This window comes from Chrysoperla carnea, chromosome 2 (assembly GCF_905475395.1).
Source record: "Chrysoperla carnea chromosome 2, inChrCarn1.1, whole genome shotgun sequence".
In the NCBI taxonomy this organism is placed as follows: Eukaryota; Metazoa; Arthropoda; class Insecta; order Neuroptera; family Chrysopidae; genus Chrysoperla; species Chrysoperla carnea.
This window is the reverse complement of record NC_058338.1, coordinates 19894297-19917723: the sequence shown is the minus strand read 5'-3', so window position 1 is coordinate 19917723 and position 23427 is coordinate 19894297. Positions and strand designations below refer to the sequence as shown.

Sequence of the window (23427 nt, the reverse complement as noted above, 5' to 3'; positions counted from 1 at the left end):
ACTTTATAGGTACTGACTTTTGAATAAAAACTTCTCGAACATGGAACATTTCATAAGAATTTCTACATTTGGTTAAAAATAAATATTTCAATATTTTCATTTATTGAAAATAAAATGGAAAGAATAATTTAAGTACCTTATTTTAATGTAAAAGACATTAATGATAAAGCTTTAGGTGATAAATAGTTCAAAATACTTAAAGATTGATTGTAAACTTTTTATTACTTTATCGATAATTTTATACTTTTATGCAAAATTTATAAGATGTATGGTATAAAGTGTTATTTATGTATGTCGATGATGTTGTCAAAGGTTCTCTATCAACAATATCATTCAAGCTATTATGACATACTAGTTAGGAGGTAAAATCGATGTTTTAATTTTTCCAATGTGCACAAATATTACAAGAGCTGTTGCAAATGAGGATTATAAAAAGATTGCCATCTTCGTAGCTCACCCGCTAAACACAATTTTACTACTATCTCTTGGACAGGCCATCAGCCGTCGGTCTGGCTGTAGCTTTAGGCAGTGGAGCTTGCTGAGCTCGCAAACAGCTCTAATAAATTTGCTATTCACAATTCCGGCTAAATTGCTATTCACAATAAATAATACCTCAATACTATTCAAATACCTGTTTGCAATTCTAGACAAATATGGTGGAAGAAGTTTCCACCATTTATTGCATTTTATTTTTTTTTTTTCTTAAATTTCCCTAATGTTCCGCCAACTACTTCTGCGGGCCCTGGATTAAAAAAATTTGTTTGAGGGTCCTGTACTTTCGATCCTGGTTACAGGAAAAGCATCTTGCTTATCTTAAATACCTAAAATGGTTCATGGGTCCCTTTTTAAATACCACAAGGATCCTTTTAGTTTCAAAATATCTCACCTGATAAAGTAATAACTGAAACCTAACAAATTCATTTTAAACGGAACAACCGGTATACAATAGAAAGTTATCATTTTTTCGAATTACGTCTCATAAAATTTTCTTTAGATATTATCAGATGTTTATTCTGAAGGTCTACATTTTAATAAAGTAGGTTAAATGCAAGTCACATCCATTTATATAAGAAAAAAAGTAATTATTAACATGTCAATCAATCGAATCGATGTACAATTACATACAAACCACCATTTCAAACCACACTTACACAATAAAATTGTTTAGACTATCAAAAGCAGTCATAAACATTCAATAAATATACCTTAGTTATTATTATTTTATGCAAAACAACATCGAGAATAATTAAATTTATTATTATATACAAAACCAATTTTATAATTTATTTACAAAAAATCCAACCACAACAACAGCTCTATTAGAAATACAAAAATATTTCCGATTAGAAATAACATTGGGAATTTTAGTGAAACAAATGAAAATAATGTAGGTGAAACGTTTTTAATAATTCTATGAAATGATTTACTTTAAGGAAAAATAGAAGTAGCTATCTACAATCCAATCCAAGTAAAATAAACCTGCCGCTGTCTACTCCATTAATTGAGGACAAAATATACTCAATTGCTGCTATTCGCTATTCCTATAAAAAAAAAAAGCAAAAAAAGTCAAGATGCCTACTAAGCTTTTGACACAAGCTTCCTGAGGCATAAAAAAACTTATTATGAATAACATGCTTTTTATGGTGGATTGAAGTAGCCAAGAGTTCCCAATTTTTCGGATTGAAAATGAGCTTTCAATAAACATTTACAGATAGAAGTTTTTCCAAATACTATGTATTGAGTAATTTGTAGATAATCAAAATTAGTATTAAAAACAAGTAGGGGTGTATATGGGACCACTTTTGAGGTACACATAAATAACTTCCCTGTGTAATAAAGAGTTATTTTTATGAAAATCAAAAATTTTAACATATTTTTATGTTTATAGTTCATTGCAAAAAAAACTCAATCAAGTCGAAAAAACTCCACCTATTTGTCAATTTGTTGTAGGCTAATTTTAAAGTTCTCATTTCGATTAGGTATCTTAAAATATGTGACCCATCATCCTGTATGACTTTTCAAAATTTCTTCAAATCGATATTCCAATAAATAACAAAAATATAGAAATTAAATTCGACGCACTGAATATGTACCATGATTCACAGGTTTTTATGGATAATTATTAATATTTTAATTTCGAAAAAAATGTATAAAAACACAAATATAAACTTTTATTCTAAGTACTACTCCTTCCCCTATAAAATAACCACTACACGTAATCATAATACGAGAATTAAAACTGTTGTCCCGATTTCAATAGCCTTTTATTGATATGTAATCATAATACTATTTTCATAGATGTAAAGAAAAAGGATTTTGCTTTCTTTTGTTGAAATCATGACATTTCATTAATATAAGGTATCTAATATACTATCAGACTATAAATAAATAAATTGAATTTAATGTATTGTAAAATTTTTAATTGGATTTCAGGATTTGTGCCGGGAAAGAAACATAACAATAGAGTTTAAGTAATTTCGATTTCAGTTTTAAAAATTGCATTATATTAAAGATCGAAACATGAGAAAAGTTATTGATATAAATATATATATATATATTTTTGTATTCAAATGACACATTTGTTGGTACTGATTCAAAACATTAACTTTTTAAGGACAATTTCTTTTTTTTTATTAAGAAAATAAACGATAAGATGTTCGTATCCAAGCTGATTTGATTCGAGTTAGTTAGTCCCAAAAATATTTGGTTGAAGAAATTTTCAGTTGGATAGTTTTAAGTCATACACGTTATACATATTTATGAATACGTAATACTATATAATTACATTTTAATTAAAAAATATCAGTCTGTTTTGTGTGTTCAACTTGAAAATTTAACAAATAGAAAGCCAACTGTTACACTATGTAATAGTAAAACCTCAAAAAAGGATGGTAAACTCACATATTGGTATGAACATAAATTTTGTACTACCAAATGATTCAAATATGAGATACTAAGCTGTAAATAATATTTTTATATAAATTAACATAATTTTTTATTAAAATTTGTAAAAAAAAAATAGTATTAAATTTTCAATGTAATCCATTTATATACAAACCATAAAATCCCTAAAATTACATTAATGAAATAGTGTGAATTTACCATGGAAACGGTAAAAATAAAACTCATGCACGGTTCGAATAGGTAAAATATTGCATCAATTTTAGTGACTGGAATTTTGATATCATTATTTTCGGCACCATAATTGAATCCTAAGAGCAAAAAAACTCTATCATTTACTGAGTATTAGAAAGAAAGAATACGTTTTGTGATTGCGATCATCATCTTTTGCATTAAATCGAGAAAATTCCTATAGTTTTATTTATGTACGTCTATAATACCTTCATTTTCGACAATTGAGAACGTATTTAACTATAACTAATAAGTAAAATCTGTTTCCTACTAATTAATACTTAATACTTTAATTTGTTATATAATTTTAACTAACATAGAACATCAGAAGTAAACAAGACTAGAGGTTTATTTCCATGAATAAGAAATAGAATAATATTCTCTTGTAATCCAACTTGGAAATAAATAACTCTGAAGTATATATACATATATTGTATATACCTAATGGAATACTAATATACTTATTAATCTAAATTTTTAAGTTTTGTTCTCTAAGCCGATTATCTCTTGCAACTGTTCATTTCTATAATAAAATGTTTAAAAGGAGATTCAAGCTCTAAACTTCTAAAAGCTCTAAAAAATACCTACAAGTTTAAAAGTAATTGTAACACTGGAATTTGCTGCGCTTTACTCGCAATGAAACTCCACCTAATTGACTCCCAGGGTTTCGAATTCGAGGCTCGCTACATATAATATGTATGGTCAAACAGTTTAAATTATATTTTTGTTAACATAAGTTATATAAATACTAGTTAAAACAGCAGTGTTTTTTTTTAATTCGAAATTTGAAATTCCGTAAAAGGTAGGAATACATCCTACAATGATAATCAAATTTACATGTATGACTGCATAGTTTTGCGAAAAACCCATGCAATATATACAGTAATGCTCTAATTATGATAGTATTTAAAATTGTACATAATGAACCTTTTAACGTTTAAGTGGCTAAGTTTAATTAATTTACAGCCTTAACTTACTACCATCATTTAATTTTTTATGCATTTGGCAAAATTAACTTTCATAATTTTTCAATAACCTTTACTGTTACACCCGAACCATTGTTACTTACTCAGAAAAACTAAAACATTAAAAAAAAAAAAAGTAATTAAAATATTATAATGAATAATTTATTGGATAATACATTTTATCCAATGAATTTATCCAGTTCTCAGGCAGCTTTCGGATCGTATAAGAACATGAAATATATGAATTGTTAACAGTAATAAAGGAATGTTTTATTTTCACTCCTCATTTTCTAAGTTTGCACAAATTTACGAATTCCATTCACACACCATTTCGAATGAGCCCATTTTTTTTACATTTGAATGTACATTATATATATATATATATGTTCTTTTATAAAGGTAAAATTATTCTATTCAATGACCACTTCAATTCAATGACCAGATAGATATATTATGTATATGTTGTACCTACACTTATGTTTTCTACCTTTTAATGATACCCTTAATAGTGCGGGCGCTAGATGGGGTTGAGTGTGCAAAATATGAGTACCGTATTTTGTCAATTGATTCTTCTTAAGAACAGCTCATAGATTAGGATTATGGATTTTTTGGGTCGTTTAACGTCAAAGAGGCTCTTTGTGATTTTTCGTAAAGTTCTCCGTTTTGGAGATGTTGACAGTTTAATGTTTGGAAAAACTCCGAAAAGGCCATTTTAAAAACTGAAAAACGGGGCTTAAAATTTGATTTTTGAGCTTATAAAAAAGTTCTAAAATAATGTTTGAACATCCTTTGTTAAGTTCAGAAGAGTAATTACAGATTCTTTTGTTCTAAAGCCTCAACTTTTAATTCTGAAAAAGATTATATAATTATTATTAATCACAGTGTGAAATATTTAGAATTGCTCTTGCTCATTGTTCATAATGGAAACTAAACATCTTTTTAATGTATGTATGTATTAGAAATATATAATTATTCTCTTGAGAATTTTATTAAAGCATGTTCAAATATTATTTGAGTACTTTGATAAACTCAAAAATCTAATATTATGCCTCGTTTTTTAGCTTTTAAAATTGCTTTTTTGGAGTTTTTCCAAACATTAAACTGTTAATATCTCGAAAATGAAGAAGTTTACGAAAAAAATCACAAAGCTCCTTTTTGACGTCAAATGGCCCAAAGAATCTAGACCAATAAGGTTTCTGGCAAGATCCAGAATATTAATCTATAAGCTTTTCTCAACAAGAAGTAATTGAAAAAATGCAGTTCTCATATTTTGCACATTCAGCCCCATCCAGCGCCTGCTCTATAGGTACATTACGTTTTAACCATTTTGTAAAAAACACAAAAAACAATGCTGTACAAAAAATAAAAAATAACTAAACCAAATAGAAATAAATGTTGCACGCTATGTGATTCATAATTAAATTTGTTTGAACAAAAGGTACAAAATAAAATTGACAATTGTCTTCTGTTTCAGACTACTAGAAAAGCACTTCAAAATGTTATTACAAAAGAGTTTGATGTTATCTATTTACAGGTAAATAACGTACATACAGCCCAAAACAAATAAATATACAACACCACTTATTATATAATATCTACACACTTAAACATGGAAGTCATTTTATTTTTTAATTTTATTTTTTAGTTTTAAAGAAACAGCGTGCGTATAAAGGTGAAATGCTTGAAAATTGAAGCGCTACTGTGGTCATTAATAAAAACTATTAAGAGGGGTCAATTTAATATTATCAATTATGTAATTTTAACTATTTTGGACATTTAAAGTCATTTAAACGATTTTTCTTGGTTCTTTATATTTCTCAGTGCCACTACCAAATTTCTATTTTGCAATTACTGATCCACACCAACTTTTTTCCTTTATGGGATGCCCAAATATCTCGCTTCTGCTCCGATGATTTTTGAAAAGTAAGTAGAATGTGGAACAAAATGCACTAAATTATCAAAAAATTCGTTTTTTTTAATTTTAAACAACAGCTACGATTTACTTAATTTGTCATGTTTACTTTATTCATTCTATGATTTAAAAGAAATTACCACAGGACAATGATAAACATTAGAAGTGGCAAAAGAATCAAAATAAGAGCCTGAAATGAGCACAATATTTCGAGTTTCTACTAATCCAATCTAGGCTCGATGGGAACTTTTTAGGTTTCATTTATAGTGGTGTTTTGATCAATCCTACCAAATTTGAGCTGAGTGCGAATATTTGTACCTTCGGATGTTTAAATTACCCGGATAATTTCAGCCTTACACTTTTTACCAGTTACTTGATCAATTATTTTCTCAGGCAGCTCAAAGTTTGTATTTAGTGCTAAAAAAAGAATATGATTTCAACTAATCTACAAACTCAAATGCATAAATGCAACATAATAACTAAACATAGAAATTACTAAAAATGACCCTTCTTATTAGTTTTTTTTTCGTTTGATCACCGTATCTCTTTTCCGGTTTCGCCTACGTTTTATTTTACACAAAAAATCAATACTTAGTTCAGTCGTATGGTAAATAGTATTCCAACAAAACAAATGGCTTTTTAAATTATTTCCAAGCATTCCGATGTTAAAAATACCAAGAGGCAACGTGACCTCTCGCCTATTTTAATTTAGATTCCAATACTCAGTTGTTAACTTGCCACTGAATTTAAAAATAATAATAAACCACTGAACTGTCACCTTGCATGATTTTTGGAAAATCTAAACTAATTTCTATTTTTCTAAATTTTATAGCTATATATCACTTCCAAATTTAAAATATCAAATTCTTAAGCACATACTTTGCAAGCATTAACTTTTTGCACTTCAATGCGTATTTAAGTCTATAGCGCGGAAAATTGAAGACATGTGGAAATAAAAGTTATTAAAGGAGTCAATAACCAGTTTTTATATTAACCAGAAATAACTCTGTAAGATGTTTCTAAGGTACTCTCGAATATGCCTCGATGTCTTAGAATGTACTATTATGCTTAGGCAGTTTATTACTCTTTCTACGAAATAGGAATTTGAATGACCTAAGGGTCTGATTTGAATATCGCTACATTGATAAATCCTCTAAACTCCATTTAGCAACAGGCTTGTAACAGGAATCTGTCTGAAATGATAGTGAAACTTGAAAAGCGTTTGTGATTTGAAAAAAGTGATTCCACCTCTCAGACTATTATTTCGGTAACATTTTAAACGTTCAATTCTTTTCAAACGTTATTAAAAGTAATATCTTTCGTCCCTATTCAATTTCCTGTAAAATCAATTTTTGAATAATAATTGACTTATAACTCCTGGCATGCATTATGTCAGTTGCTCCTTAAGTTTGTTACTAAACAATCGTTTGGCTAATTGTTTATAAACCCACAAATATGAATTGGCAATCTCAATCACATACGACTCAACTATTTATAGATTTACAACACAATTTATAATTTTACAAAAACATTACATGCATTGAACTCATCTATACATATTTATTAGAATGTGCAATTAGATAAATTTTGTTTAATTCTTATAGGTAAAATATATGATAATACAAGGTGGGGCGCGAAAAACCCAATCATTTTGCCGAAAAAAATTAGCTATCAATTAGCGGTCAATGTTTTCGGAATAATTTCAAAAATTATTTTTATCATTAAAAAACTATAAGTAATTTAACGAGAAAGATTTTGTAAATATATTTTTGTAATGCGGATAAAAAATTGAGGTATTATCTTGAAAACGATTTGATACGTTCCACTCTGTATTTTCCGAATGCTTGCATAAAACTGTTTAAAACACTCACTGAACACACATTTTAAGTTGAACAAGTAATCCGTATTATATTGCAAAACAATTTATTATAATTACAACATTTTTAATTCTCTATACTTAATGCCTTGAGGTGGTTTGTTAAAACTTTTATGAAAAAACTGCTTATAAACGATATTCAATCAAAATCATAGACAACATAAAGTTTCCCGATTGTTCAAATAAATAAATGACTTCAAAAGTAGGCATATTTAACATTGGTTTTGTGGTAACACGGTAAATGGCGACCCCAAAAAAACCCCTTATACGTCTTTAAAAGTCTTAATTTGCAAAAAAATTGTATTTTCATTTTGAGAGTCTTTCAGAAATCAGTTTAAAAACATTCGGAAAGTAAATTTAGAAATCATTTTCTTTTAACCAATATTGGGTTTTGGTTGTATCTAAACAACCAATTTAATCCTTGAAAGTCAATTGATTCATTTTCAACACAGAATATCGTTTTAAAACATAAATTCAAAACCACCTTGAAGCTTCAATCTTACTTATAGGCACCGCGTGCAAATCTAACATAAGACCAATTGGCATAATTTAGTAAACAATGGACTATCATAAACCCCAAAATTTTTTTTTCAAATATCGAAAAGTGTAACTCTTCACGGTGCCTATAATTTTGTTAAACAAATTAAATAATATTTAATAACTGAATTTCATAGCGGCTGATTTATTTTTCACACTAAAAAATGCTTTTATGTTTGGCTTTTGTATGATATTTACTAATTTTATAGCAATATAATTATTAAAAAATTAATCTATATATCTTCTCTTTTCAATAAATCTTTTCTATTTGATAAACATTTATGTATTATCTTCAAGTGATGGGTACAGCACCCGAAAATCGACCAAATGCGAATCGGAGTATGAACTCGCTCATGATCGATATAGTGCATTCCTACAAAGGAGATGTTTGCATAATATATGACGCCCTAACCAAGGTTTTGTACAGTATATTTGTAAATTAATAAACCTATAAAATGTGAGTTTGTTAGCTCACAAAAAATACAAAAGTAAATGTGCGATTGTTTACACATTACAGCGTCACATTCAGACTCTAAACTACTGAACCAATTTGGATGAAATTTTTACAATTTCAATTTAAATTAAACGCCAGTATGCATTTTACATTAAATATTTTTATTAAGGTTCTTTACTTAAATAACAAATTCCAGCTATCGTTTTTTTTCGCGAAAGCGTTGATAATATCATCGATTTCCAAATGTTTAGGAAGGCAGGCCCGAATAGAAGTGTAGAAGAAGATCTTTCTGCGAGTTACGCTGCAAATCTTGGTCGCATGCTTCAATAAGTTGAGCTACCGACTCTAGTATGGCAGAATTATTTTCACATTTTGTTTTCCTTTTGGTCATCCAGAGTCGGTATTCATTTATAACAGTTGATTGACTATCATTAATGAATCGCGGGTACATCTGAACCACTTTTTTCACTGCCTGGATATCGATATTCAAGTACTTGACACCAACATTTGGTTCATAGATAATTGAATCTAATATAGGAATATGTTAAAAATAATTTCCGAAAGTGCTCTTCTACCGATTATACTAGAATTTTTTTCGATTTTTAGAATCATGCTTTGAAACGAATTTAAAAAATGTTTCCCAAAAAATTATCAGATGGGGGTTTTGTATGAAATTAGGGACAATAGACTAACTATCTAAAAAGATTCGTTTTTTTTGTTTAAATTTTATTATATCATAAGGCTATTTACGTGATGGGCAAACCCACCATGCTCATATGGGTGGATCCAGCACTGTATTTATACGTATGATTCGAAAATTTTTCACTCTTGCGAGAAAAGTTTTTTATCAATTCCACTAAGACAAGTGTGCATTCAAACTCTCAACCATTAAATTAAGTCAGTGTCAGTAGTTTATTTTTCCCAACCATAGTTCAAGAATTTAATTTTTCTTATCGGAAATATTGATAAAACATTGAATTTTGAAATGAATCTAATCAATTTAAAATTGTTGACTTTAACACATGCATGTTCGACAATCATAAAACATGTTTCAAACAGCAATAAATTTTGTACAACATAGTAGTGCATTCAGCAAAATAAATGCAACTTTTTTTTCGACATAAAAATACAGTAATTTTATACATAGTATCAAATTTTTTGTGGCTATCACTATGTCAGTATCGGCGTGAACGTCATACTGATTTGACCATTGAGGGAATATTAGCATTAGCAATAATTATGGCAGAGTCAATACAATATGGGCGTCAGGTTCTTAGTTTTTAGCGATAGCCACAATACTTCTGGTGGGTAGTCCTATTCAATACTTATGCTAACATAGATACTGTAGTATCTGTCTAGGCCAGTACTATGCCAGTAAACACCATACATTTCCTATCGTATACATGGTCCTTTTGCGCATTAGTAGGACCAATAAATTCAAAATGATCTTATCCTATATATGTCCCATAATATGTCTATAGTCAATTGGTAAGTATTTTTTCAAATAAGTATTTACTATTACATATTCTCCTATACCTACAATCTTCAAAAAATAAATGTTTAAATAAACGACTGAGAAAAATAAAAAGCAATAACAATTTTCATTTCCGAAAATTATACAAAGTTTTTGCTAATGTAATTTAAAAAATAATATTTCAATCAAACATGGCGGTATTTAAGAAAAATAATAAACCAAATATAAAAATCCATAACTATTATATCTACATACATTAATAATAAATAAATCAATTATTTATTCGTTAGGAAAAACTATTTTGTCAATAGTTTTTAAATAATTTAGTCAATTTATTGATTTTTAATACCATCTATAGATAGACATAAAATCTAAACTACTAAAATATTAAAAGCTTTGAGTTAGATATTTTCAAAAAATAAAAGATTTCATTAAAAATTATAAAATATTTTAAATTTAGTATTGATAACTGGGAGTTGCAACTCGCCAACTGGTGATAATACTCCGTACTAGTTGAAATCAGAAGAAGTCCCGAATTCAGTAGTCACAATTTTGTCACCAGATGGCAATACTTGTACTTACCATTTTTTAAGGCCAATAAAAATATTTAAATTCAAATCAGATAGGTCCCGTCAACTGGGGATAAAAATTTGTACTACTAAACAGGAAGTGGACCGCTTTTTCTGTAGTTCCAAGTTAGACCACCTGATTACTTTGCCATTATCAACCATTTATCAATAAGAAATACCATTTTGAATCAAAAGTTTTAGAAACTCGCAGCATTTGAAAGGATGTAAAATAACATGTCAAATTTGCTGATCTTGATTGCAAATCTGTATCTCGAACTGGATTCCCCCGTGCTCTCAAGTATCCCGGTGGACTTCAGTAAAGCACTAAATAATTAGTGTTTCTTAACAACTATCAATATCGCATTAAATATAATCGTGTCTACCTAATAATCATTTTGATAAATTTAATAAATACTTTCGCTATAATATGCGATTATAATCAATTTAGTAATGTGTTTCATGCTAGAATGTATTCCAAAATATAATAAATAACATTATACTATATATATATATATATATATATATATATAATGGGTGGGTCTAGTATAAGGACTTTAATAACATGGGTGTTTATTTATGTGTTAATAACCACACAGTATACAAATCAATCACGCAACAACAATATTAACAACAACAATAACATTAAACATATGTTCTTAAACATCATATAACATATTAATCAATCATTTAATTAGTATGATAAACATTTCAATTTTATACATAATTTGATTTGATACAAAGAGTTTTTTTTTTTTTAATTGACTTTATTACCTAATAATATAAAAACTTTTTGATTCAAATTATATAATATAAAGAACAAGTGAAAATAAACAATTGAGTTAATTGTTCAAATACCGTGTACAGACCTGGTTGAATACTTATCACTGCTTGCATTATTTTTAATAAATCAGAATAATTTACAAAACGCACAAAATGATGGATCTTCATACCGCCTCCAAAATGTTCTTCAGATTGTTCTGATCAAAAACTCTCACAGCCACAGAACTTTTAAAAGAATATTTTTCGAGCTCGGGCGATCAAAGTTACACATTAATTATATTTATAGTACCTATATGAGTTGGAAAATGATTTTCTGTGAAACTTTTCCAACCCACCTTAAACTGTTCTTTGGATCATTCTGATCAAAAGCCCTCACGGTCACAAAACTTTTTAACGAGTAGTTTTCGAACTACGGGCTATATAACCATTAATTTATGTAGCTTTGATAGTCCGTGGCTCGAAAAGTACCCATTAAAAATTTCCAGGCCGTGAGAACTTTTGATCAGAACGGTTCGAAGAATATTTTGGTGGTGGTTTGAAAAATTTTCACAAAGCCATTTTCCTAGTCAATAAGGTACTATAAATATAATATATGTGTAGCAGTGATCGCCGGTAGCTCGAAAACTACTAAAAATTTAAAACTTTTGTGGCCGTAATACCTTTTGATCAGACTGATCTATGGAACGTTTTAGGGTGGGTTAGAAAAAGTTTCACAGAATGCCATTTTCCTGTCTAATAATTTGGGGTCCATTCCAACTCTCTACCTTTTATTATAGACACCAAATTTTCGCCTTCGAGGGAGTTTCTCTCTTTTCCTCTTTCTCCTAAGGGTGGAATATTTTGTTTAAATTTAAACAGAACCACCCTGAAAATATATCCTTTCCAATTACCCGCATTTTAATACCAATGCTGTCCAGTAAATAACAATATCTGCCAAGAAACTACAAAATGATTCAAGGTACATTGTTCTCTGGGTACTATATCTCAACCTAAATTTTTATGTGAAGAAATTCTATTGAATTTCTACTTAACTCATACTGTAGTTTATAATAATAGCCAAGAATTAATGCTTTAAACTAAATATTTTATTGCAATGTCAGTTATTTTAGATTTTGATCTATTTTTATAAAATAGACAAGAATATAATTCAAATAATTGACATATGGCCTTATTTACAAAAATATATTTTATATAATAATTGATTACCAAGTTCAAGGTTAAATGTACATTTTAAATTCATTTTAAATGTTTATTTTAAACACAGGAAAAAGAGATTGATAGTTTTGATGATAAAAAAAATTCCGTTAAGTGTCTTTCTCTATTTTTCTCAAAATTTCAGAAGTGTTGAATTTAAATCAAGTTATTCATTTTCCAACAATTTTTTACCAGCACATTTATTGGCATAAATTTCCACCTAGCAAATTTCGAGGACACAAAACATTAAATTAAGAAGCAATTTAACTTTTTTTTTTTTTGGTAACACTGCTTCTGATACATTTTTACCTCTAGAGCAATGTTATTCAAATTTCTGAACGGTAAACGTTTTTGGTAATTTCTCGTCATATTTCTCAACGTATATATGAGATATATCAAGATAGACTGAGTTTAGTCCCAAATTTTTGTATAGTTGTTCATAAAATCCATTTCCGGTTGTCGGTCTGAATGTCAGTCATCACGATAACTCAAAAACAAAAAGACATATCAAGCTGAACTTTTTATAGCGTGCTCAGGACGTAAATGTTACTCATAAAAAAAAATGTCCCTTATAAAAAAATAAACAACCTTTGTTCGAAGCTTATTACACTTATTACACTATGACAAAAAATAACAAACGATTGCGAAATCAACTCTGTCTATACATGGTATTTCAACAATTAACTCAGCCAATTGTTTGTTTTCATTTAAATTAAGTGTAATTATGTTACTATTTAACATAAAGCTATTTTTACTTGTTTAGTGTAATTTCGGGTTGATTTTACAAAAGCAAAGTTACCCCATCAATTGGTAGGCACTATGTACGCGGGAAAAATTTGAAATTGTTAGAAAAATTTTAATTTTGAACTTTTGTTGAGACCTCGTTGACAATTTTCGAACACATAGTTTTCAATGTGAAATGTGATATGGTTTAGTCAATTTTCTGAAAGAGAAATTCGCTTAGACGATATATTTTCTGCGTTACTGGATTTTTTTTTTATAAAACATCCATGGAAAGAGCTCTTCAAGCTGCTCAAAATCTTAGTATATTACATTGCTACAAACCTTTTTATTTTTCCTAAATTAAATTATTTTACTTGTACAACCAAAAATGTTTCTTATGTGATTACAAAATCCAAGAAAAAATAATAATGTAACAGAAATTGAAAGTAATAAATTTTATCTAACGTATTATTATGTGTGGTAAACAAAAAAATATTTTTTTCTAAACCAAACATTGATTTTATTTAAAGAAAATATAGGATACCACCTTATTTTACCTTCAACCCGTATAGACTTCAACCATTCCCATACACATACAATCATTCTAATATATTCTATTTTACAATTATTGTATTATAAATTCTAGAACTCTTGTAGAACATTTTCATATTATTATGTGATGAATAATCTATTTCAATGAAGCGAACAGAGTTTTATTATATTAAAATTCCATTAATATTGCATTTTCGAATATATTAAATAATATAGGTTATATAGAAGCTAGTTACTCTTGTCCACAATGCACTAAATTACAGGAGTTATTTTATTATTTAAATAAGTTTAGTATCACGTACTGAATGTAAATGCACAAAATTTTAACAAAAATAGGCGGAGGGAAGTGCCTCTTTTTTAAGGAAAACCGTTTTGGGCTATATCTCCATAAGTGGTTTTTTTTGATTTGCTATAAAATTTTTTAAATAAATCATTTTATCATTAAATTTATCGGAACATGAATAACAGTTATGGTGCATGAGCCGATGCTAGTATGGGTGTCAATACCTACTTACTGGTGATATTTACAATACTTCTGGCGAATAGTACTATTTAATAATGTAATGTAACTAATGCTACTAATGTCATACGAGCAATAATTATTGAAATGAACAGTTAAGAATAATAGAGTGACGAGCAGTGTGACAACAAACATAGCGTTTACACCTATACTGAATAGGATCGTAGTTCAAATAATGCGTATTGATAAATTATTCAAGGACATACTGTTGAGTTTAATGAGTTGAACTTACTATGTACTAATGTAAGTAGCTATTTGCTAATGAAGATTTTTATACCATACGGTATTGTAAATAACGCCATAGTTATTTATCTCAAGGCAATATTGTAGAGTATTATCAGATACTTTTCGGGTATCTGTTATATTTTGTAAAAACTTTTAGATTTTGCTACTCTAATAAAGATTGCATTACTTGGTTATAGCCGACCCAGCCTATATATCGTTGTCAGATCTTCATTAAATTAAATTAATTCATTTTTTTTTTACAGAAGCTATATAAGTACCCCTACTTACATATGAAAATGAAAAATTATCTGAATACTCATTTTCACATGAAAAATCTCACTGAAATGCTTTTGACATTTTGTATACTAATGACTAGAAAATACATTTAATATAATTTGTTACATTTTTTTTTTAATAGATGACTTAATTGAATAGAAATATTCTTCTAAAACTGTACACATTTCTGTTTTATTACAAAAAATACCTCTTAAAAACTAATTTTTAGTTAAAATTCTCTGGAACGATATACTGGAGATTTCTTTTTAAAATTATCTCTATAAAAAACTGTATTTTTTATTTGATATTTGCAAAAAATTAGATCAAATACAAAAAATTGTTTTAAACAAAACTTCCAAATTGATGTTTAGTTTTAGGTGGATAGATTTGGATCCTAAATGGTGGCCAACTATATTATTTCAAATGGAACCCTATATTTTTTGTAGATGATTCATATTTTATAGAAAAACATGAAAACAAACAACTAGCTGAGTTAATTGCCGAAATACCAGTATAGACAGTGTTGATAACGCATATGTTTGTTTTTGAACGTCATGTAAATAAAGAAAGATAGTCACACATACATACACGTCACTCACACATAACTGATATTCCCATATAATACATACTATATAATTTGCGCCGGCATGGGTATTTACGAAAAATGTTTATTATAACAAAAGATGTTTATTTTTTTATAAGGAACATTTTTTATATTTAAACTTTTGTTATATCCCTAACGGTTTCCAAGATATGTCCAAGGGACCCACGACCTTGACTTATTTTGCTCATATTCGAACTCGATCTTACTTTTTATGTCTCGAGCACGCTATAAAAATTTCAGCTTCACCTCTTTTCGTTTTTGAGTTATCGTGTTAACAGACGGACCTATTTTATCTTATCTTATTGCAATATAAGTTTTGAATATTAACAGAATATATACTTTGCTTAGAAAACTTACTATCTATGATTCTTTAACCTGCTCGTATATGAACGAAACCCAAGAGAAAAGTGAAAAAAATATCTAACTGCATAAGGATGATATTTCACACACAGATGGTTAACACGTTTCATAGAAGAAAAGAATACTATTTTTATTTGGCTCGGTAAAAACATACTTTTATCATACCTCAGAGAACCATCGTAAAATCAAATGTTATTTTCACCTGAAAATAAAATATGGTTTATACGTTTTACGTTTTGACTCTAAACTGTATGAACTGTTATTGAAAATAAACAGACAAAATCAGAACGCATATAAAGAAAGTACTCAAACATTACTTCCATATTCCTACATTTCAAAAAGAAATATCAAGTTGAAATTTGTATAGCGTACTCTGGACGTAAGAAGTGAGTTTGAGTTCGTAAATGAGCAACATCAATTGGTCAATTGAATCTTGGGTAGGACCCCACCAAACTGTTAGGGGTAGAACAAGAGTTTAAATGTAAAAAATGTTCCTTAAATACAAAAATTATCAACTTTTGGTGTCCATTTCGAAATTTCGAAAATTTTCGTAATATTTGGATCGATTTTTGTATTTTTTGGGTCAATATTACGTTATATACTGAGTTTTAGTGAAATTGGATATAAAAAAATTTCCTGATTTTTTTGCAATTTTTTTAAGGGGTACGTACCCCTTTAATAAAATCGAGAAAATCGCAAAAAATAAATTTTGTTTTGGAATTTGATGAAACTTGATGGGTGGGGTAATTTTGATCCAAGAAGTATAAAAATAAGTTTACTTTAATGATTCGACCTATAGAAAGTTAGAGTTCCCCACCAAAAAATTAAAATCCATAAAATTGTGAACCAAAGGGTGGATAAGTGAGGGCTATAACGTGATAGTCCAAAGGAGAAATGGTCTAACAAAGCGGGCAGGTATCTGCTAGTACTATATATAATTCCCCTGAATCCATTTTTATGTATTTTAAGGTGTTAAAAAAATCACTTGAAAAAAATTGAAGAACTATTGTTTTACAACGTTATTAAAATTTGCACTCTTCTCTGCCGTATCGTGTACATTTTCCTGACATAACACGTCATAAACAAACACAAAATGACTCAATGAATCATTATAAAGTCATAATTTATGTTTTAAATATGTTAAAATTCATTTATTTAAAAAAGTATTAGCATGCCGGCTATCTCGTTTAAAGCGATGTTATACTAAAATTTAAATTTGATTATGACAAATACTTTTTCCGACACTTCATTTATACATAAAAACAACATATAATATATTAAAATATACATCATATCAAAAGTTTTTTGGAAAAATACGAAAAAAAACAATAAAAAAAAAATAGAATTTGCTTTATTGCTCAGAATTTGCTCAAGTTCACATGGTTATTATACCATGTATATATGAAATATACATAGTATATTAAGTTTAGTCCAAAGTTTGTAACGCCTAAAAATATTCATGCTACGAAAAAAATTTTGGTATAGGTGTTCATAGAATCACCTAATTAGTCCATTTCCGGTTGTCCGCCCGTCTGTGGACACGATAACTCAAAAACGAAAAGAGATATCAAGATGAAATTTTTATAGCGTACTCAGGACCTAAAAACTGAGGTCAAGTTCGTAAATGAGCAATATGGGTCAATTGGGTCTTGGGTCCGTAGGAACCATCTTGTAAACCGTTAGAGATAGAGCAAAAGTTTAAATGCAAAAAATGTTCCTTATAAAAAAATAAACAACTTTTGTTTGAAAAATTTTTTTGTAAACATCACTGTTTACCCACGAGGGTGCTTATTAGGTGCAAATTTTATAGTATGCATTAATATGGGAATATCAGTGTGTGTGTAGCTATTTAAAAGTGGATATCTTTTTTTATTAACGTGACGTCAAAAAACAAACGATTGCGTCATCAACACTGTCTATACATGGTATTTCAACAGTTAACTCAGTCAATTGTTTGTTTTCACTTGTTTTTACTAAACTATATTATGATCTAGATTTGTTCGTTTAAGAGTATTAAAGTTGCACCCCGCCAAAGGTTTTTTTTCTGAGAGTTTCTAGACATCAAAATGAGGATCTTTGATTGAGAGAAAATTTCGAGACAATCGAATGTACCATATTCCAGACATTGTTATTAAAAATCAAAAAACTTAAATCAATTCTCACTTGCTGGTGGATCCATACATAATCTATCTGTGAAATTTGAACAATTCAGATTCTGAGAATGATACAAATCAATGGCTTAAAATTGTATTTTTGTAAGAATACTTTAAAAACTTCTCGTCAAATTTTCAGGTGAAAACATCACTTCTATATATTACCATCAATATTGAAGTAAAAACATTTGTACGTAAATTTTTCATTTTGTTTTCGTTATCTCCGGTTTAATCCAAAAAATTGCATTCTTTTTTATTATTTTCCATTTAATTCGAAAAAATAAAAATTGTACTAAATAATTCAAATTTAATCCCGCAATCTATGCAGTTTTATATCTGATTTTACAATGGAAACGATAGTCTTTTTAGATTGTTTAGGGTTTTATAATATAGAATGTGATATACGAATTGGCAATGTAATACGAAAAATTTCGCAAGAGCTACAAAAGCTTAGCAAATTTTTTTTTTAAATGAATACAATATTATTTTATTAAAATACGTATGCTTTTGTTTTGAACGCAGAAGTAGAACTCTCAAATTTAGCAAATTACAAACTAGAAACATTGTTTTTTTTAAAACTTAGTCGCCGTAATAAATACACTGTCTGAAAAATATAATATCACAAAATATATTGAAATAATACTCTATAATTGCTTAAAAATTCATTGATTCTTAGAAATTCAAATGATTCAATCGAAATAAAATAAGCTAAAAGATTTGATTATGGGATAGTAAATAAAAATGGCAGAAGCGCAAATAAATTATACAATATATCAATTCTTTAATGTATGTTATATTTTTCTGCGTTTCCACCATATTTGCTAAATACATTTGTTTGAAATGTTGAATTTCAAATTTTTTGACTTTTTGTAATAAACTTATCCGAAAATAATAAACATGGTATGGGTTTCATAAAACATGGGCTATAATCATACTAATTGGATAGTAAATTTCTGAAAAAATAGAAATTAACTGCGGTTACATAAAAATTAACGCACATAAAACAAAAAAATTATATTTTTTTGAATGATATCTCATGACTGAAGGTGTTGAAAACAGATTTTTTTTTTGTATACACTAAGGATAACAGTAATCATAAACTCACATGGACTATACGAGTAGCTAACCGCACGCATCACTCGTTAAAATAATATACAAAAACATAAAATTTAGTGGATTTTATTTTTATTTTTTATTTTGCAATTCAAGCCATTGTATCGATGACTGGCACCCTATTTGCTACATAACACATCGTACTCAATTCGTACTAAAACTGGACTTAATGTTTTAACAAAAATTAAATTTGAAAAAAACGCTTGACGCAAACTCTATTCTGTAATTAACGAATATTAACGGGTTAAGGGATTAGCCGTATATTTCACATAATTTATAAAATTAGTAATTACGTAATTTGTTTTGAATTTTTTGCTTTCAAACGATTCTCTTATAAAAAACCTTTATATTTTTTTTTACACAAAACATGACTTTTTTTAAATACTTTTTCGTATATAAAAATTTGGTGGTACAATATTAAATATGATGGTTTTCATTGGACTTTTAATTAACTGTAAAAAATCACTTTTTTTTACTACCACATCTTAGTAAATAGGCAATGAAAGAAAAGGTGTGTGATTTTTTGTTTACACACCTTAAAAATGATAAATAAAATAACATTTTTTTTCTATTATTTGTAACAATGAATCTGAAAGTTTTTGCTTTTCATGTTTTTGAATAGAATCAATTTATCACCATTGTTAGTAATGCATTATCTTAGTACAGAACGGTTCTACAGAAAAAAATTTATTTAATTTTTACATTCCCACGTAGAGAAGAGAAGAGAGACAATTTACGTCATGTAATTAAAGACAAGGAGTCACTCTGAGACAGCCACATATACATACATGTCACACACACATAGCTGATATTACCTAATAGTACAGACTTTATAATTTGCGCCTAATTTGCGTCCTCATACTGGTAAACAGTGATGTTTACGAAAAAACTTTTCAAACAAAAGTTGTGTATATATTTTATAAGAAATATTTTTACCTTCAAACTATCTGTAACGGTTTACAATATGAGTCATACTGAACCAAAACCCAAATAACATATGTTGCTCATTTACAAACTTAACCTCACTTTTTCGTCCTGAGCACGCTATAAAAAATTCAGCTTGATAACTTTTTTTGTTCATTTAGTTTAGAACAAAGCAGGTGACTTGATTATAGATGCTTAAACTTGCATACACAAAAATGATTGTGTGCCAAGTTGGGATATCATTCAAGACGCCATGAGACTCTACATTGTTTTCGAACAAAAATTTGAATTCGTTTTGAAAAATCAGATACTAATGTAACGTATAAAACAATTTTTCAAATTTAGGGCAAAAGCCTACTCTCTTGTTTAGAAGAGCCTTCTGAACATAGTGAGTATTACTTGTCAATTTTTTGTCCTAATCTGCACTAACCGACGTGTGAGTATACTCTTGTTTCAGGAGTACACTCTATACAAACATAGCCTACACTTTCGAACACTTTATGTAATGAAATTTGTTTGTGTTATCCATATAGAAATCTAAATATGACAAACAAGAACGCTATTGTACTGAAAATTTTATGTTTTTTTAATAACAATACAAATTACATTTTCACTATATGGAGCCTTCTTTGTCCAGTAAAATGTATGTGGTATATCATCCCTGTTCAAAAATATAGTAAATTGCTTTCTTCTTATATTTATGTGTGAATAGACTACACTGTAGTAATACTGCGTAATAAAAAGTAATATGACAGTATTGTTTCAGTGTCTAAAAATGGTATAGAAAAAATCTCTTTTTGAATGCTTTAAGAAATAGGTTTGAGATCCTCTAAAACACCATCAACACAATAGGGGATAATCCTAATGTCGAATTGGCCATAGTACACATAGAAATGTAACACTAGACTTGATACCATAACAAAATTTGAAAATGAAATTAAAAAACGAAGAAGTTACAAGCAATCAAAGATTGCGCAGTGGGTCTTCCTTTTTGTTTAATTAGTACTTTTAAACGTTTATATCTTGCATACTAGTAAAGATTTTTAAAAACAACTTCACTTTTCTATTCGTGAAGTGAGAATTCTACATCTGAAGTGATAAAAACAATTCAGTTCGATCCTCTATTACTAATTAACGAACGATCTAACGAGGCTTGCTTGAAATTTGAATCAAAATATCAAAATCTAACCATTTCTGAATCCCATTTGAAACTACTAGTCAGAGGCGAATAAAGTTATAGTTTTAAATAAAAAAACCTTTTCCAAGGGCAGTGAGCTCTTTAAACTCTATGATTATTCGCTGTAGGTAATTAATCGCTTTTAAAATAAAATTAATGCAGAGCAAATTGGGTACCTTAATAAAAAAAAGTACAATATAGATGACAAAGTATGAAAAAAAAATTAAAATCAATCATAATGCTATTACAGAATTGTGTTTAACTATGTCTTGCAACATAATCTTTGATATGTAGTCTCTATGGTGCTCACAATTTATGACGTCATCCCGTGTTACTTTCCTCTCGTTCTATTTGTATATTTAAATCCTTCATATACGTAGTTTTTGTCGTAATTAAGGAATTGATTTCACACGATGTTTTAACTCGATAACGAACGTCTGTGTTTCTTGAGGATTCTACTCTATTGACTGCATCCTTAAAATTCAAGAAGGCATCGCCAATTTCGAAATACTAGCGGATATAGGTACTTAAGTGAAGTATTCTGTAGAAAAACTACGCTATGCATCATATTGCTCAACTTTAGAGAAAAGAGATTTTTATAACTAACCAACTTTTCATTTATTAAAAATTCCGTGGCAAAGCTGTGGGAAATTTCAACTAGAAGGAGCTTAAATGGTCTTCATTACAATACTTGAATGAATTTTCCATGTAGTATTCTTATTTTTTCTATAAAAGCTAACTAACCACGTATATTTCTACGAACTATATAGAATTTTAAATAATCTTTATTTTATGTCTTATAATTTTATTATACTTGAAACGTGTTAATGTAAATTCCAGACAATATTAAAAGAAATCCTTACCTATACCTATTTTATATACGATATTCTATTATAACTTTTTTTTCTTATTTTATTACAGGCCTCTTTTTATTCAATGGCGTTAAAAACCCTTATATCTGTATCGACTGTGATCCTTCTAGGCCTAATTATGGCTTATCATGCTTTAGAAGTCCAGGTAAGATATTTTATAAATTAAAATTTAATATTTTATTATTAGTTCCGTAGTGTCTATGTTTTCATATTTTATAACTTATAAATTAATTATTATTTTAATAAACATGACTTAAATAATTTTTTTCACTCATGGTCGTAAATGTTAAATAATTAATATATTCGCTGTTCATTAAAAGATATCAAAAAGTGCCATATAGGCAATTTTGATAAATCAAGTATGAAATCCCACAAAATTTGAATTATATTTTTCAAATTTGTGATCAAAATTAGCCTAGCTCCAATAGGTTTCAAAAATGTGGAGCCCTGGTCCCGGAATTAAGCACATAAGTGATAGCTAGCGAAAAATTGATATCACAGCTGAAAAGCATGACCCAAATTTAATGGGTTTCAAAAAAAATTCCAATAAAATCAGATCAAATTTGCCTGTATTATCCAAAAATCGAATTTTTTAACTTGATGACGTCATCAGAATCCAAAAAATTTAATTTTGCTTTATCACATCCAAATTTTATCCAATTTTGATAAACAAAGTATATAATCCTACTAAATTTGGGTCATACTTTTCAAATTTGTGATCAAAATTACCCTAGCTCTATTACATTTCAAGAATTTGGAGCCCTGGTCCCGGAACTAAGCACATAAGTAATAGCTAGCGAAAAATTGGCATCACAGCTGAAAAGCATGACCCAAAATTAATGGGTTTCAAAAAAAATTCCAATAAGATCAGATCAAATTTGCCTGTATTATCCAAAAATAAAATTTTTTAACTTGATGACGTCATCAGAATCCAAAAAATTTAATTTTGCTGTATCACATCCAAATTTTATCCAATTTTGATAAACAAAGTATGTAATCCTGCTAAATTTGGGTCATACTTTTCAAATTTGTGAT

At 28.2% G+C, this 23427-nt stretch overlaps 1 protein-coding gene across 4 annotated transcripts in view; it reads left to right on the top strand.

Moving 5' to 3' along the window:
* LOC123293219 (small conductance calcium-activated potassium channel protein 2) overlaps positions 1–23427 on the top strand; it is a 219322-nt gene that overhangs the window by 184671 nt on the left and 11224 nt on the right. For all 4 annotated transcript variants that reach the window (XM_044873964.1, XM_044873965.1, XM_044873962.1 and 1 more), the window contains one exon: positions 22442–22537. In XM_044873964.1, the coding sequence (XP_044729899.1) occupies positions 22442–22537 (96 nt within the window). The remainder of the gene's footprint in view (positions 1–22441; positions 22538–23427) is intronic.